Source organism: Syzygium oleosum, unplaced genomic scaffold (genome assembly GCF_021117445.2).
Source record: "Syzygium oleosum isolate NSW1041296 unplaced genomic scaffold, Sole_v2.1 Sole_v2.01, whole genome shotgun sequence".
Lineage (NCBI taxonomy): Eukaryota > Viridiplantae > Streptophyta > Magnoliopsida > Myrtales > Myrtaceae > Syzygium > Syzygium oleosum.
Genome location: NW_026607485.1, coordinates 21,288,193 through 21,300,898, shown reverse-complemented (window position 1 = coordinate 21,300,898; position 12,706 = coordinate 21,288,193). Strand labels below are relative to the sequence as shown.

The 12,706-nt window shown below is 41.6% G+C and overlaps 1 protein-coding gene and 1 long non-coding RNA gene across 3 annotated transcripts; both read left to right on the top strand.

The window, feature by feature from the left end:
• The first annotated feature begins 559 nt into the window (after positions 1–559).
• On the top strand, positions 560–6,078 carry LOC130138719 (protein SIEVE ELEMENT OCCLUSION B-like). Of its 2 annotated transcripts, none has more exons than XM_056313614.1 (7): positions 560–876; positions 2,792–2,872; positions 3,033–3,466; positions 3,838–3,932; positions 4,022–4,152; positions 4,375–4,851; positions 5,284–6,078. In XM_056313614.1, exons 1-7 carry the CDS (start codon positions 640–642, stop codon positions 5,821–5,823), a joined length of 1,995 nt encoding a protein of 664 aa, XP_056169589.1. In that variant the 5' UTR covers positions 560–639; the 3' UTR covers positions 5,824–6,078. The 2 variants fall into 2 exon arrangements, with proteins under 2 accessions (XP_056169589.1, XP_056169585.1); XM_056313610.1 differs by having other exon boundaries at positions 2,783–2,872.
• A 5,545-nt stretch (positions 6,079–11,623) lies between these two features.
• LOC130138728 (uncharacterized) lies at positions 11,624–12,479 on the top strand. The gene is made up of 2 exons (XR_008817047.1): positions 11,624–11,859; positions 12,020–12,479. It is a non-coding gene; the product is annotated as an uncharacterized LOC130138728 (long non-coding RNA).
• Positions 12,480–12,706: the final 227 nt, after the last annotated feature.

Genomic DNA, 12,706 nt, shown 5'->3' with positions numbered 1-12,706 from the left:
ATATTAAAAAGGTTTTGTGGCCACTTAGTTAATTAATGCGGTAATATGTTGCACACATGTGGTTTTTGTTGCGTGCCTCATAATCATATGTTATTTCAGGCATATATATCAACAGAAATATTTACATATTCAGAGAATAATTTGACCTTTCTTTATATATATTAATGATTTGAAATTCGTAGACATGAGTCATTGTATTTATCACTTTTGACTGCCATGGAGGTAAATCAAGTGTGGCACAAGACTTATTATTTGGAGAAGTCAGGGATCCAAATTCGGATCCTAAATTTCTTTTCATTCTCAAGCACTCTTGATTTATCTGTAATAGGCACTTTAATATAAGAGAGCGACCGCTTTAATATGGATTTGTACGGGTTGATAAGGTTGTGGTGACGAATTTCTCCTTTCTAGATGGAGCATTGGAGATGTTGGTATCCCTTTCTCACCCTTCCCCATTTATCAAAACGTGTCCGTATAATTCGTCTCTTTCTCACATCCCCGGCTATAAATAGAGCATGCACGCTTAAGTTCTCCCCGCACCACACAACCTTCATCCTCTTCCTTCCCTGCTTTGCTCTCTCTAAAACACTCACTCAAACCCTAGACCCTCTCTCTCTCTCTCTCTCTTTGAGATTCAAAATGGCCACGATCCTTGCCCATCTCCTTGGGATGGATCACAAAAGAAAGCCTCACCAGATTGACCAGAGCATGTGGACCAACCTGCTTGCTTCTTTCGACGACGAGAAGTTCATGAAAGAGATGGTGAACACTCACGCTCCTGAGGAAGGAGACGTGGATGTTCAGTCTCTCTTCCATCTCGTCGACAACACCCTTCACGGGACAACCGCTATCGTCGACTCCACCGTCAACCCTAAGGTAATCACCAACGTAATGCCATAAATTTGTTGAAAAATTATACATATAACGTCAGTGGTAAAACACTTTCCACTATTGACCTTCTCTTCTGTTGATCTAATGGTTAGGGAGAGGGTGGTAGTTATAATCCTCCAATTAAGGTTAGATAAGACGGCTCGTGGGCATTTTTCTTTACACTAACCGTGTCAAGAAACTAATCCTCATTTCTATAACTCCAGATACTCAAGGAGTACTTTTATGTTCTCTTCTAAGTCAAGCGATTTACCTGCTTCTTTCTTCTTAGCCCGCGCCGCTCCAGAAACTCGAGTCTTATTTTTTCTTCTTCTTTTGGTGGAGCTTCCTCTCGTTGTTCTTCTTGTAGCCAACCCCCTTTTATTCAAAATTATTCTTCCCTATTTTCTTGAATTTTGCATGTGTGAGGACATATACCAAATCTTTTTCATGTGATACTTCTTTAGTGTTCAAATCCTTCTTTAATAAAAAAAGAAACTATTGATAGTCATTTAAATAAAGAAGTGGGGCGGTAACCTCACGAGTGGAAAAAGTGCGCGGTGAATAAAAACTCTTAAGTGAACTTATTGGGATTCCAAGCTTATTTGGTTAACGTTTTCTTATTATTTCATACGGTGATAATTTTAGTTGAAGCCATTTTAATGTCGAGACTTTGATAAAATGATGACGATACGATTATCAATTGGCCTATTCTTTCTTTCGATCTAAAAGAAGAACGATGAGAGAATGATATACATTGTGTTCAACTAAGTAATAAAAGAACAAGCCGAATCAGATTTGGAAGTGTAAGAATCTGATCCACATGGAAGTGACAATTTATTGAGTGGCTAGGGGGACCACGCTTGCTTTTTCTGGTTGCTTTGCTCTTCACATGGCTGAAGGAGAAACAAGAAAGGCGAAGCAATTGACGTTAGAAAGTGTTGCACTATTCATGTACTTTAAACAAGCACTAATCCAAGTAATTATGCGTTTGGATAAAGGGTTCTTTTGTTTTCCTTGCCACAATTCTCTTGGCCAGCCTGAGCTAAAGCGTTATAGCTGCCAAGTTTATTTTCATTTTATTTTCATATGATTCGAAATGTGTAATCCATTTATCACATAAACCACTTTTATCGTCTTGACATGGGAATCTTAATTTTGAAAAATCGACCAGCTGTCTCTGTGACATTCCGAAATTTCACCAATTGGAATTTATTGAATAATTGAGTTTTATGAGATGTGCTCGCAGTAAATTCTCCCCCGGAACTGATCATTCCTGGGAATGCTAACCATTAGGGAAAGGCTAATAGGGGAATTAAATTCGCGCGACTAGAGAAAATTCGATCGTGAATGGATTTCGACCATTAAATCGCGGAAGTGATATTTTGAGCCACTGTTGGCCGATCCAAGGATAGTTAGGGGTCAGTTCGTCATCGTCCTAGTAGTGGATCGCGGGTGATTCCGTTGGACCACGAAGCGACTTGACGAATGATTCCGATTAGGGTTCGGGGCGTGACAGTCTCAGTCAATGGATATAGAGAGGGGTTATGTAAATGACTAGCGCTTTTGCAAATGAAAATGAAAAGTTCGATAACTTTTCTTAAAATAAACAGGACCTACAAATAGCATTTGTCCACGCTTACCCAAGATTGTTCTTCAGACTCATTAGGCCTGAGTGGGTTTGGACTGGCCCTTAGGTTGCAGGCCCATGATCATGTGTATTACACAGTAACTCCTCTAAACTGACAATGTTTTACTCCTAACTTTACTCCCTGAATTGATCATATGGTTTGACATAACGAGATCTTTTCTAAGTGTTGGGTCTCGCTTAGATTAACAGTGAAAACTATCGCACCACTCGTTTGCTCTCTCCTCTCTATTTCCTTTTCTCAGAATAAAGTGATCTTCATCGTAGGGCCCTCAGGGATCGGGAAGCCCTGAATTCAAGCCTCTAAAAGAGGGCTTCAATCCACCTTTAGCAGCCATCAACGAAGTTGGTTGTCAGGTATCTTATAATCTTTCTCCCAGTACTTGATTTTTTTCATGTGCATGTGCTTAGACTAAACTTAGGAAGCTTTAATATTCTGAAATGTTGGAATTCTAGCCTGCTGTTTAGAGGTTGCGAATAACTAATCTCTTGCATCAACTTATCGTCCTGGCATCAGCTCACTTGCAAGGCATTAGACACCAAAAATGTGCGCCAAACACTGGTCTCGCTCTTTCACGAGCTATCGAGCTACTCGTGGGTTAACAAGGCTCTGATTACCCTTTCATCACTTGCTGTGTTCTATGGTGACTTTTGGCGACTTGCTCGAGTTGAACCATCGGACAAGCTCGCGGAATCTATGGCCATACTGAAGGGGTTGCCTGCAATCACAAAGCCCTCGGACCCTCAAAAGATCCAAGTTTTTGGTGTTCTCAACGAAATGATCAAGACCACCCTGAAAATGACCCAATGCATTGTGGATTTTGAGCATGACTCCAAAGATGTTCCCGAGCTGTCTACGATGATTGATGTTCCAAGCAGCGTTTATCAGATCATCATCAGTATCCTTGCTTGCTCTATTCAGTTCACCAGCCTCATTAGCACGGTCGATGAGTATGTTTAACTAATTAAGCATAATACCTTTCTTTTTGTTTTTGCTTTCGAAAGAGTTTCCTTTTTTTTTTTTTTCATGAAAGATAAGCTTTAATGGTCTAAATCATTTTCAGCTATTCTAATTAATAAACTATATGATAGAGGACTATACCTTAGCCCGATTCGTTTTCAGATTTTCGTTTTTCACAAGGGTGAAGAACTCTTACTTGTAAAAGAAGAATTTAACTTCTAATTGCTTGTTGGAGTCCCGAAAAGGCACGAGAAGTAGTTTTAGATATAAAAAAAAGATCAATACTTGATGAGACCAAATATGCATGAATTGGACTGACTCATGCCGCTAAGAGAATTCTCTTTTTGTTGCTTTTTTCCAGCAACAAGGGAAAAGATCTTCCTATCTTTGCTCGGAAAGTGAAGATGATCCACCACACTGTCAAGAGACATTACGAACATTTTTTACAAAAAAAGGGTAAAATTTGTTTTCTCTTTGTCTACTTAATTAAGGCCTAAATATATTGGACTAATTGTCAAATGAACTTTTTTTTTTTCATAATGCAGAGGAAATTAAGGAGTATCAGAGGCTGCAGCGACTCTTTAATGCCCCTACCGATAACGTGGAGCTGATCAAGGCCTTGTTTTACATCAAGGATGATCCTCAGCCTCTCTTCATTGGCTCAAAGAAGACAAGGGTTCATATCTCCTACTTTCTCTAGTTGAACATCACTCTATGTTACAAGTTCAATACATCAAGATTTTACACAACATGCCGTCATCGTAAAATTGTCTTTTGCCAAGAATTTTATCACATACATTTGTTGGAATCAAACCCAAAAATAGTTTTCATCAATTGTGCAATCAATAAAAAGCACGCGATGCGCCAATGTTTATAATTCTCTTTGTTCGTTATATAGGATAAGGTCGAGTCGCTCCGGAGGAAGAATGTGTTGCTGCTGATTTCGGACCTCAAATTGACCTCTCACGACCTCTCAATCCTCATCAAGATCTACAACGAGCGCAAGTTCCACGAGGAGCGCTATGAGATCGTGTGGGTCCCTATCATCGAACAAGAAGGCGAGGACGTGATCAAACAGTTCCAGAACCTCCAGTTGCAAATGCCGTGGTACTCGGTGCACTCCCATACACTTATCAACAGGGTGGCCATCAGGATCATTAAAGAGAAGTGGCATTTTAGGCAAGACACCATGGTGACAGTATTGGATCCACAAGGAAAAGTCTCAAACCAAAATGCCATGAGCATGATTAGAGTTTGGGGATGGGATGCTTTCCCTTTCACCGATGCAGTCGCAGCAGACATCTGGGAGAGGCCTGGCATTAGCTGGTTTGAGCTTTTGGTGACTGACTTCATTTTTCCAAAGATACAGGAAGCTGTAAGTTTTTGTTCTTCTTCTTCATTTCCTTCTTCACTTTTCTTTTATCCTTTTGCTTTTTTATACAACTAGGGTGCACGCATATGGGTGTGACAAGAAACTTTGATCTTTGAGTTTGCTTATTAGAAGATGAATTTAGTTAAATTGATGCAGTAAGAAAAGAATTTGATTCAAACTTAGAATCTGTCAGACATACATGGGATAAGAGACAACCATAAAAGACTATTTCACGTTATCCTGTTGTCCATTCTTTACTAATAAACGGTCAAATTTCATCTTATATCTGAGCAGACATGGCTTTACTGGAACTTTTGTACAGAAATTTTGAAAATGTAAGATGAGTGTTTAGTTCGATTTACAATATATAGACATGAAAAATGAGCATAAGTTATTTTCATCGATAAAAACATTGATTTCGCTATCTCTTTCCAGATCAAGGCTGAGAAGTACATCTTCCTGTATGGAGCGGAAGAACTCAAGGCCATCCAGGAGATTGAGGAGTCGCTAAAGAAGATGATCGACGATGGCTTTTCCATCGTTGCCTTCAATGTCACCAAATCGCAGCTCTTTTGGACCCGCCTCGAGAGCTGCATGCTCTCCAAGCTACAAACCAGAGCGGACCTGCACGAACCCCTTATGCAGGACATCCTCAGGCTCTACACCAACTTCAAGAAGGACGGTGGGTTTGCGGTCCTCACAAAGGGGTCGCAGGTTGTGATCAATGACTCCCACGTGCACGTCACGAAGGTCCTGGTGCAGTATGAGACGTGGAAGAAGCATGTGAACGTGAACGGGAAGACGTTCGACATGGTCTTCAGGGAGCAGTTCGACCGGGTCTACATCCTCCCGAGGTGCCACCACTTCTATATCCCGAACATGGTGGGTTACATCCCGGAGGTTGTGAAGTGCCCTGTCTGCCCGCGTATGATGAACAACATTGTCAAGTTCGAGTGTTGCCATGGTGCACATTAGTCAAGTAACGATGAGAGCGTGCTCCGTGAGTGCTCTATGTACCCCAATATAATGAATAAAGAGGGCTGGCTTAGTGTCAGCCAGCCCTCCTCTGTGAACTTTGTCTATGCAGTATGATGTATGGAACAACCATGTTCCCGTACTGTCTCTATGTAAAACGTTTCCACTTGAAGCTTGTGCTACTAAGTACTTGAAGCGTCTGTTTTGTTCTCAATAAAATGCTTCTCTGAGCACTTGTGCCTCATGACGATTAAATTACCCCATGGCAAGCTCTTATCACGCTGCAAATGACAACTTCATGGATGTCCAACATATAAGCTTACAGATCCAATTTGACTTTAACTTTACTCATTCGAACTTTTTTAGCGTATCATTGACCGAGTGTGGTGTGACTAGTAATTGCAAAAGTATGAATTTGAATTTGATCGCACACCTATGGGTGTGGAGATTTGTATTATATTTATAGCATGTATATGAATAGGGAAATCACAATTGAAAAGATTTTACAAAAGGTAAGAATCTATAATATTAGCACAGATTGTAGAAGATTTGGTCTAGCAACGGAATTGGCACAAATTGTGGAAGTTTGATTCTATCAACGTAATAGACACAGATTGTAGAAGATTGCTCTATCATGGAAGATTTGCTCTATCACACCCTCTCAAGCGAAACAGTGGCGGAGTCACTGTGAGCTTGTCGCATAAAATAAGAAATCGGGATATGGATAAAGGCTTTATCATGACATCAGTCGTTTGCACCTGTGTTGGAATGAAGTGAACTTCCAACAACTTCTTGCTGATTAAATCACGAACAAAATGATAGTCTATTTCCACGTGCTTGGTTCGTGCATGGAAGATGGGATTCGTGAGCAGATAGATTGCCTCTACATTATCACAAAGAATAAGTGGTGACCGATGGAGAGTGTATCGAAGATCTTGGAGGAGTTGTAATTGCCATAGTAATTCAGAGGGTGCATTAGCCACCCCTTTGTACTCCGATTTAGTACTTGACCAAGCGACAGTTGGTTGCTTTTTAGAACTCAAGGAAATCAAGTTGGGACCAAAATAAATGCAATAGCCACTAGTAGACTTTGGGTCATTAGGGCAGCCGGTCTGGTTGGCATTTGTAAATGCAATGAAGGTAAGTTGGCGCATAGGCCGCAAGGTAATCCCATGATGAATTGTAGTCTTGAGATAGCACAAAATCCGTTTGACGGCTGACCAATGATCGACAGTTGGACAATGCATAAATTGGCACACTTTATTAACAGCAAAGAATAGATCTGGCCTGGTAAGGGTGAGGTATTGCAGTGCCCCAACCGTACTCCAATATGTGGGGGCATTGGTCAGTTGTTTACCACTTTGCTTTGACAACTTAGAAGCCGAGGGAGCCATAGGCGATGAGCAAGGTTTTGCATTAGCCATGCGCCATACTTGAATTGAGTGAGGAACAGCCCAGTAGAAGATCTATAGGCTTCAATGCCAATAAAGTAGGATAGATTTCCCAAATCAGTGATTGCAAACTCAGTGCCAAGTTGAGTGATTAATTCGGTGATAGAGGAGGTAGAGCTCCCAGTAATGATAATATCGTCAACATAGATGAACAGAAGCAGAATGTGGTTACATCTATGTTGAATGAATAATGAAGAGTCAACAGTGGTGGTCACAAACTTGATAGATAATAGGTATGAGCTTAGCCGACAAAACTAGGCCCTTGGAGCTTGTTTAAGTCCATATAGAGTTTTCCAGAAGACAATGTACATGGCCAGGATAACGTCAATCAACAAATCATTGGGTTGCTTCATGTAGACTTCTTTTTTAATGATGCCATGGAGAAATGCATTCTTGATGTCCAATTGGCATAGAAACCAGTTATATATAACAGCTAAGGAGAGAACAACTCGAATTGTTATCGGTTTGATAACTTTACTAAAAGTTTCATTATAGTCCAAGCCAGCCTATTGAGTAAAGCCCTTCGCAATGACTCATGCTTTGTATCTATCAATGGAGCCATCGACCGTGGTGCTTAGGCGATAAATCCACTTGCAGTTGATCACATTCGTGGAAGGGTGATGAGGAATCAGTTCCCAAGTGCCATTTTGAATGAGAGCATTAAATTCACTGGCCATGGCTTATTACTAGTTATGGTCTTTATTTGCAATGGAAAAACAAATGGGTTCACTTGGTGTCAAGCTTGAGTAAAAACAAGAACACGGTGGGTGCTTAGTGGGAGAAAAACCTTTGGTTTACGGATGTTATTTTTTAGATGAGTGACCATTGGATGGGTCGAAGTTGGTGGTTGAGGTTGAGAAGATGGGAAGGGTGGAGCTTTTGGAGAAGAGGATCCACATGGAATTGTGGAAGTAGATGATTGTTGAAGTTGTGATGAGGAGTTGACAATGATATTAGACAAACTTAACGGAATTGTTGTTGTAGTGGACACCCCCTGAAACTATTGGGGCTTAATAGACGAATAATTAATGCAAACAGCGGCACTTGCCAAATAGAAGTAGAAACTCATTCACCAATGAAGCAGGATGGAGCTGGCAGTGATTTATTGGACTGTAGAGGATCCCTATTGGTGGTACGTGCATTATTAAGATAATAGAGTCCAATCTTATTCTAGCCTTTGAGCAGGAGGTTCCCCTAGGATTGATCCTTGACACAGCAAAAAGTAGGATGAAAGTCAAATACCATATCGTTGTCATTGGTAAATTGAGAAACAGATAATAGATACTTCTTGATGGATGGAACATGATAAACAATCCACAAATTAAAAGAACGGGTAAGAGAATGTAAGATGGAAGAACCGATATGTTATATTTTCAAACCTGACCCATTTGCAGTGCGAATTTGATCGATGCCGGAATAGTCATTCAGAATGTTCAAATTTGCTATGTCAGCTGTAAGATGACGAGTGGCTAGTATGGGTCAAACGACTACCAGTTGAAGAGGCATATATTGTAGATGGAGAGCCGGTATTGGCTTTATAGCTAAGATTAAATTGCTAGTAGCATTGGAGAGCTGAGCAACATGTACAACAACACACCTAATAGATAATTCGAGAATGAGAGTAAGCTCCAAAATTGCGACCAAGGCCTTGGCTACGTCCTCATCCTCGGCTACGTCATCAACCATTGGAGAGAGTGTTCAGGGCATCAGATGTTTTGACTGCAGCATTCACAATTGGAAATGACTCTATCGGAGATTCAATGGTGCAGATTTGAAAAATAACTTCCTGATTGTAAAGAAAGACGAGGAAGTCATCAAGAGGTAGTTGATCAAGATGAGATGTAACTGAGGTAACGAATGCATCATGCTTTGAACCCGGGCCACCGAGGATGCTCAAAGATGGGGTGAGCAGCCGCAGAAAGATGATCTGCAATGTTATTAGCTTTTTGAACAAAGGCTTCCATGGAAAGAGAGCCCTTCTTTAGAGATCGAAGCTGATATTCTAATTGCATTATGCGAGCTTGAGATTGAGGAGCATAAAGTTTCTCAAGTGAAGTCCAGACATTTTGAGAAGTCTCAAGATCGACAATGTGTAAGAAAACTGATTTAGTAAGAGTAGAGAGGATGCAACAGAGGATGAGCTAATCTTGATAACGCCATGCAGTATGATCCGGGTTGTGGATACTTTCAGCAGTAGTGATAGTGGGTGCCAGACAAGGATACAAGCCATCCACAATTTGAAGATACCCATGAAGACGAAATAAAGGAAGAAACTGTGCTCGCTACAAAAGGTAGTTGTTGCAATCTAACTTGATTTGAAGAACATGAGATATATTGCCGAGAGCAAATGGTGGTTGGGAGGGGGCTAGCAAGGATGGAGAGTCAACAGCGATGGTGGTGGTAATGGAGGATGTAGAAGAAGGCATTGTAATGAAGAAGACAAATAAGATTGAAAAAAAAATTAGAAGCTCTTATACCATGCAAGATATGAATCGGAATTTGATCACACACCCATCGCTGTGGAGATTTGTATTATATTTAAAGCATGTACATGAACGGGAAAATCACAATTGAAATTTTTTTACAAAAGGTAAGAATCTATACCATTAGCACAGATTGTAGAAGATCTGCTTTATCAACGGAATTGGCACAAATTGTGGAAGATTGTATCTATCAACGGATTGGCACAGATTGTTGAAGTTGCTCTATCATGAGAGATTTGTTCTATCAGTAATTGGCCTTTTAACTCAATTCGGAGCAAAAGTTGTGATCGTTGGGGGGAATGATCGATGGGACAATAACCAATTCTTTCCTTCTCTTGCAACTCCAGCAACTTTGTTCCCCAAGTACCTTTATTTAGAGGAAGAATTACGGTAACATGGAATTAACACTAGAAACGGGATGAAGCAAAGAGAGCATGAGAGGAGCAGCATGCAATACTATTTGACTCGAAGAATACCTAGTGACAAGTGAGGAATGTTGAGATGCCTCAAAGATGCCCGCTTCGTCCATTACGTGTAGTCAGCTCTACAACCTCAGTTCAAGTCCATTTAGTGAGGAACAAGCACCAAAAACTGCAAGTCGTTGTACAAAGAAGAAAGGGCGGTGTTAATACATTTGCTGTCAACAGGTAACTTTTTAGTCATTTTGATTAATGACTTATGAACTAGCCTTACAAATTACGCGCACTTTGTCGTCATTGACCATTAGGTCAGCGAAGATAGGGAATTATGTCGCCAACCATTCACGCTTAAGAAACTAATATTCTCGCATGATTTACGAAATGGGAGCTATCAAAAAGTTGGACATCTTCAACAATATATTTAGCATCAGGTTAGATAATGCCAGCATGAATACTTCTTTGATCTGCCCTCTAGTCCAACAGCTAAATCTTGCATCCAATGGGATTTTCTTCAATTTGCTATGTGCATGCCATTGCATTAACTTGTGAGTGAGACGGTCTCCGCAAGTTTTACAATTCTATGGTCAACATACGTGAGTAGGTTCAATACATGATCTCCACCCTACCGACACATCAAGACGGGGAGGTCGTGTACTTGACGTTGGAAAGGGAAGTTGAAAATTTTCCTCCAGACATAAGAACGGGGTAAAATTCAACATACAATGTGTTGAAAAAGATATACAGGAGATGATCGCTCTACTCCACCACTTATAACGGAAGTGACGGTCTTCTGCCTTTGGCACAATAAGATTATAGGGTCGCTAAAATCTTTAGTGACTTCTTGTATGTTTTCAATGATGCAATTGATGCTTTGAGCATTAGAGATTATCCTTCAAGGAATCGAGTCATTTCGTTTCTATACATGATGTTGGTTCGATTAGCAAACGAGGAAAGTCCCTTCTTCAACGAAGCTGTAGTGGCCATGGAAGCGAAATTCTTCAAATATTATAAGAACATTTCACTTGTTTTTGGCATCCGCTATCTTGGATTTTATCTCTTGCTCTCTGTCACTCTCTCTCTCTCACGAATATGTGGATTAGGATAAGGAAGCATTTAATTATACTTGGCTTTAACCCAGGTATAAATATCCACGCACTCTTCATCCTGGTTAGGGGTGAGCGCAGTTCCAGAGTAGAACCGGGAACCGAAGAACCGGATCCGGTGAATCCAGTTCGGTTCCAGGTTCCATGGACAGAGGGTCCGGTTCCCGGTTCCCCATTTTTAGGAATCGGCTGTTCCGGTTCCGGTTCCCGGTTCCTATAGGAACCAGAACCGGAACCTGGAACCGGAATCGGTAACCGGAACCGGATCGGAACCGGGAACCAGAACCTGGAACCGGAAGAAACCCTAATTCAGTAATTCCTAAATGCTCCCTGCTCCTCTTGAATCACACCTTTGAAATTCCAAAGCATCCGTTTCGCCACACACGCACACCCCCCAAACCCATCCACAGACTCACTCACTCTCACACACACGCCACTCTCTCTCTACACTCTCGTAATCGAACGAATTTCCGGCGAGAAGCGACGATTTCCTCACCGTTCGCCGGCCCTCCGTCTCGCGGCTGCGGACCCCTGCATTTCCCGGCGGATTCCTCCGGCAATCGCCCCGGATCAGCCCGAGGTGAGCTTCTGGCGTTGCTCTCTCTGATTTCTGCGCGCTGTTCGATTTTCCCTTCCGCGATGTCGAGCGCCGAGCTTGATTTTAGCTCGGATGCTGGTGGTCGTTCGTTTTCGGTTCGGTTCGGTCAGTCGATTCTAGTCTTTTGCCTCGTGTTTGGCAGCGAAACGGGTCGACCGGTGCGTGTCTGGAAGCGCTAGTCAGTGCTCCGAGCTTCGCGCGTGTGGAGCATTTCGAGTAGCTTCTGGGGAGAGCAAGCTGAGTTGGGGGTAATCATGGTGGTCCTTGGTGCCATGGTGCTGAATTGGGGGGAAATCCAGCTGCTGTGATCGAGATGCTCTTATTGGGTGTTTGGTGTCGTGGCTCAGTTCCTTGTCTTGGGATCCATAGGGGTGCTGAGTTTGGGTCGGGTGACGTGGTAGTTTTCGTTTGACTCGGAATGATTTTCTTTGGGTCTAGATCTGAGTCCGATTTCGGAAAATGTTAAATTCCTTCTCCTTACCACGTGCATACCACATGCTCTACCAAATGTTTGAACCAGACTCACACAAGCTTGTCTCTGTGCCATATGTACGAACTGACCACCATATGTTTGTAATAATGTTTGAATGAAGCTATGTTTATTTTTAAGGAAAAACTTTTGAACCAAAACACTTGGTTGCCCATTTCATTACTTGAATCGCAACATTAGTCTTCGATTCATCTATATCGCATTCATTCTCCCGCGATTTGAGTCTATGTCTGTGTGCCTCCTCATTTCATTACTGGCCGATTATGGAGAACATAGGGATCTGGTTTGCTGGACTGTCAGGATGCACATTGGTTTGTGATTTCTGAAGATGGTGTTGGG

What these genes read in the sequence shown, in the direction of transcription:
- LOC130138719 (XM_056313610.1), top strand. Translation starts at nt 640, where the DNA reads ATGGCCACGATCCTTGCCCATCTCCTTGGGATGGATCACAAAAGAAAG. An exon ending in ACTCCACCGTCAACCCTAAG is followed by an intron (nt 877 to 2,782) that starts GTAATCACCAAC and finishes TCTTCATCGTAG; the next exon opens with GGCCCTCAGGGATCGGGAAG. An exon ending in TTCCAAAGATACAGGAAGCT is followed by an intron (nt 4,852 to 5,283) that starts GTAAGTTTTTGT and finishes ATCTCTTTCCAG; the next exon opens with ATCAAGGCTGAGAAGTACAT.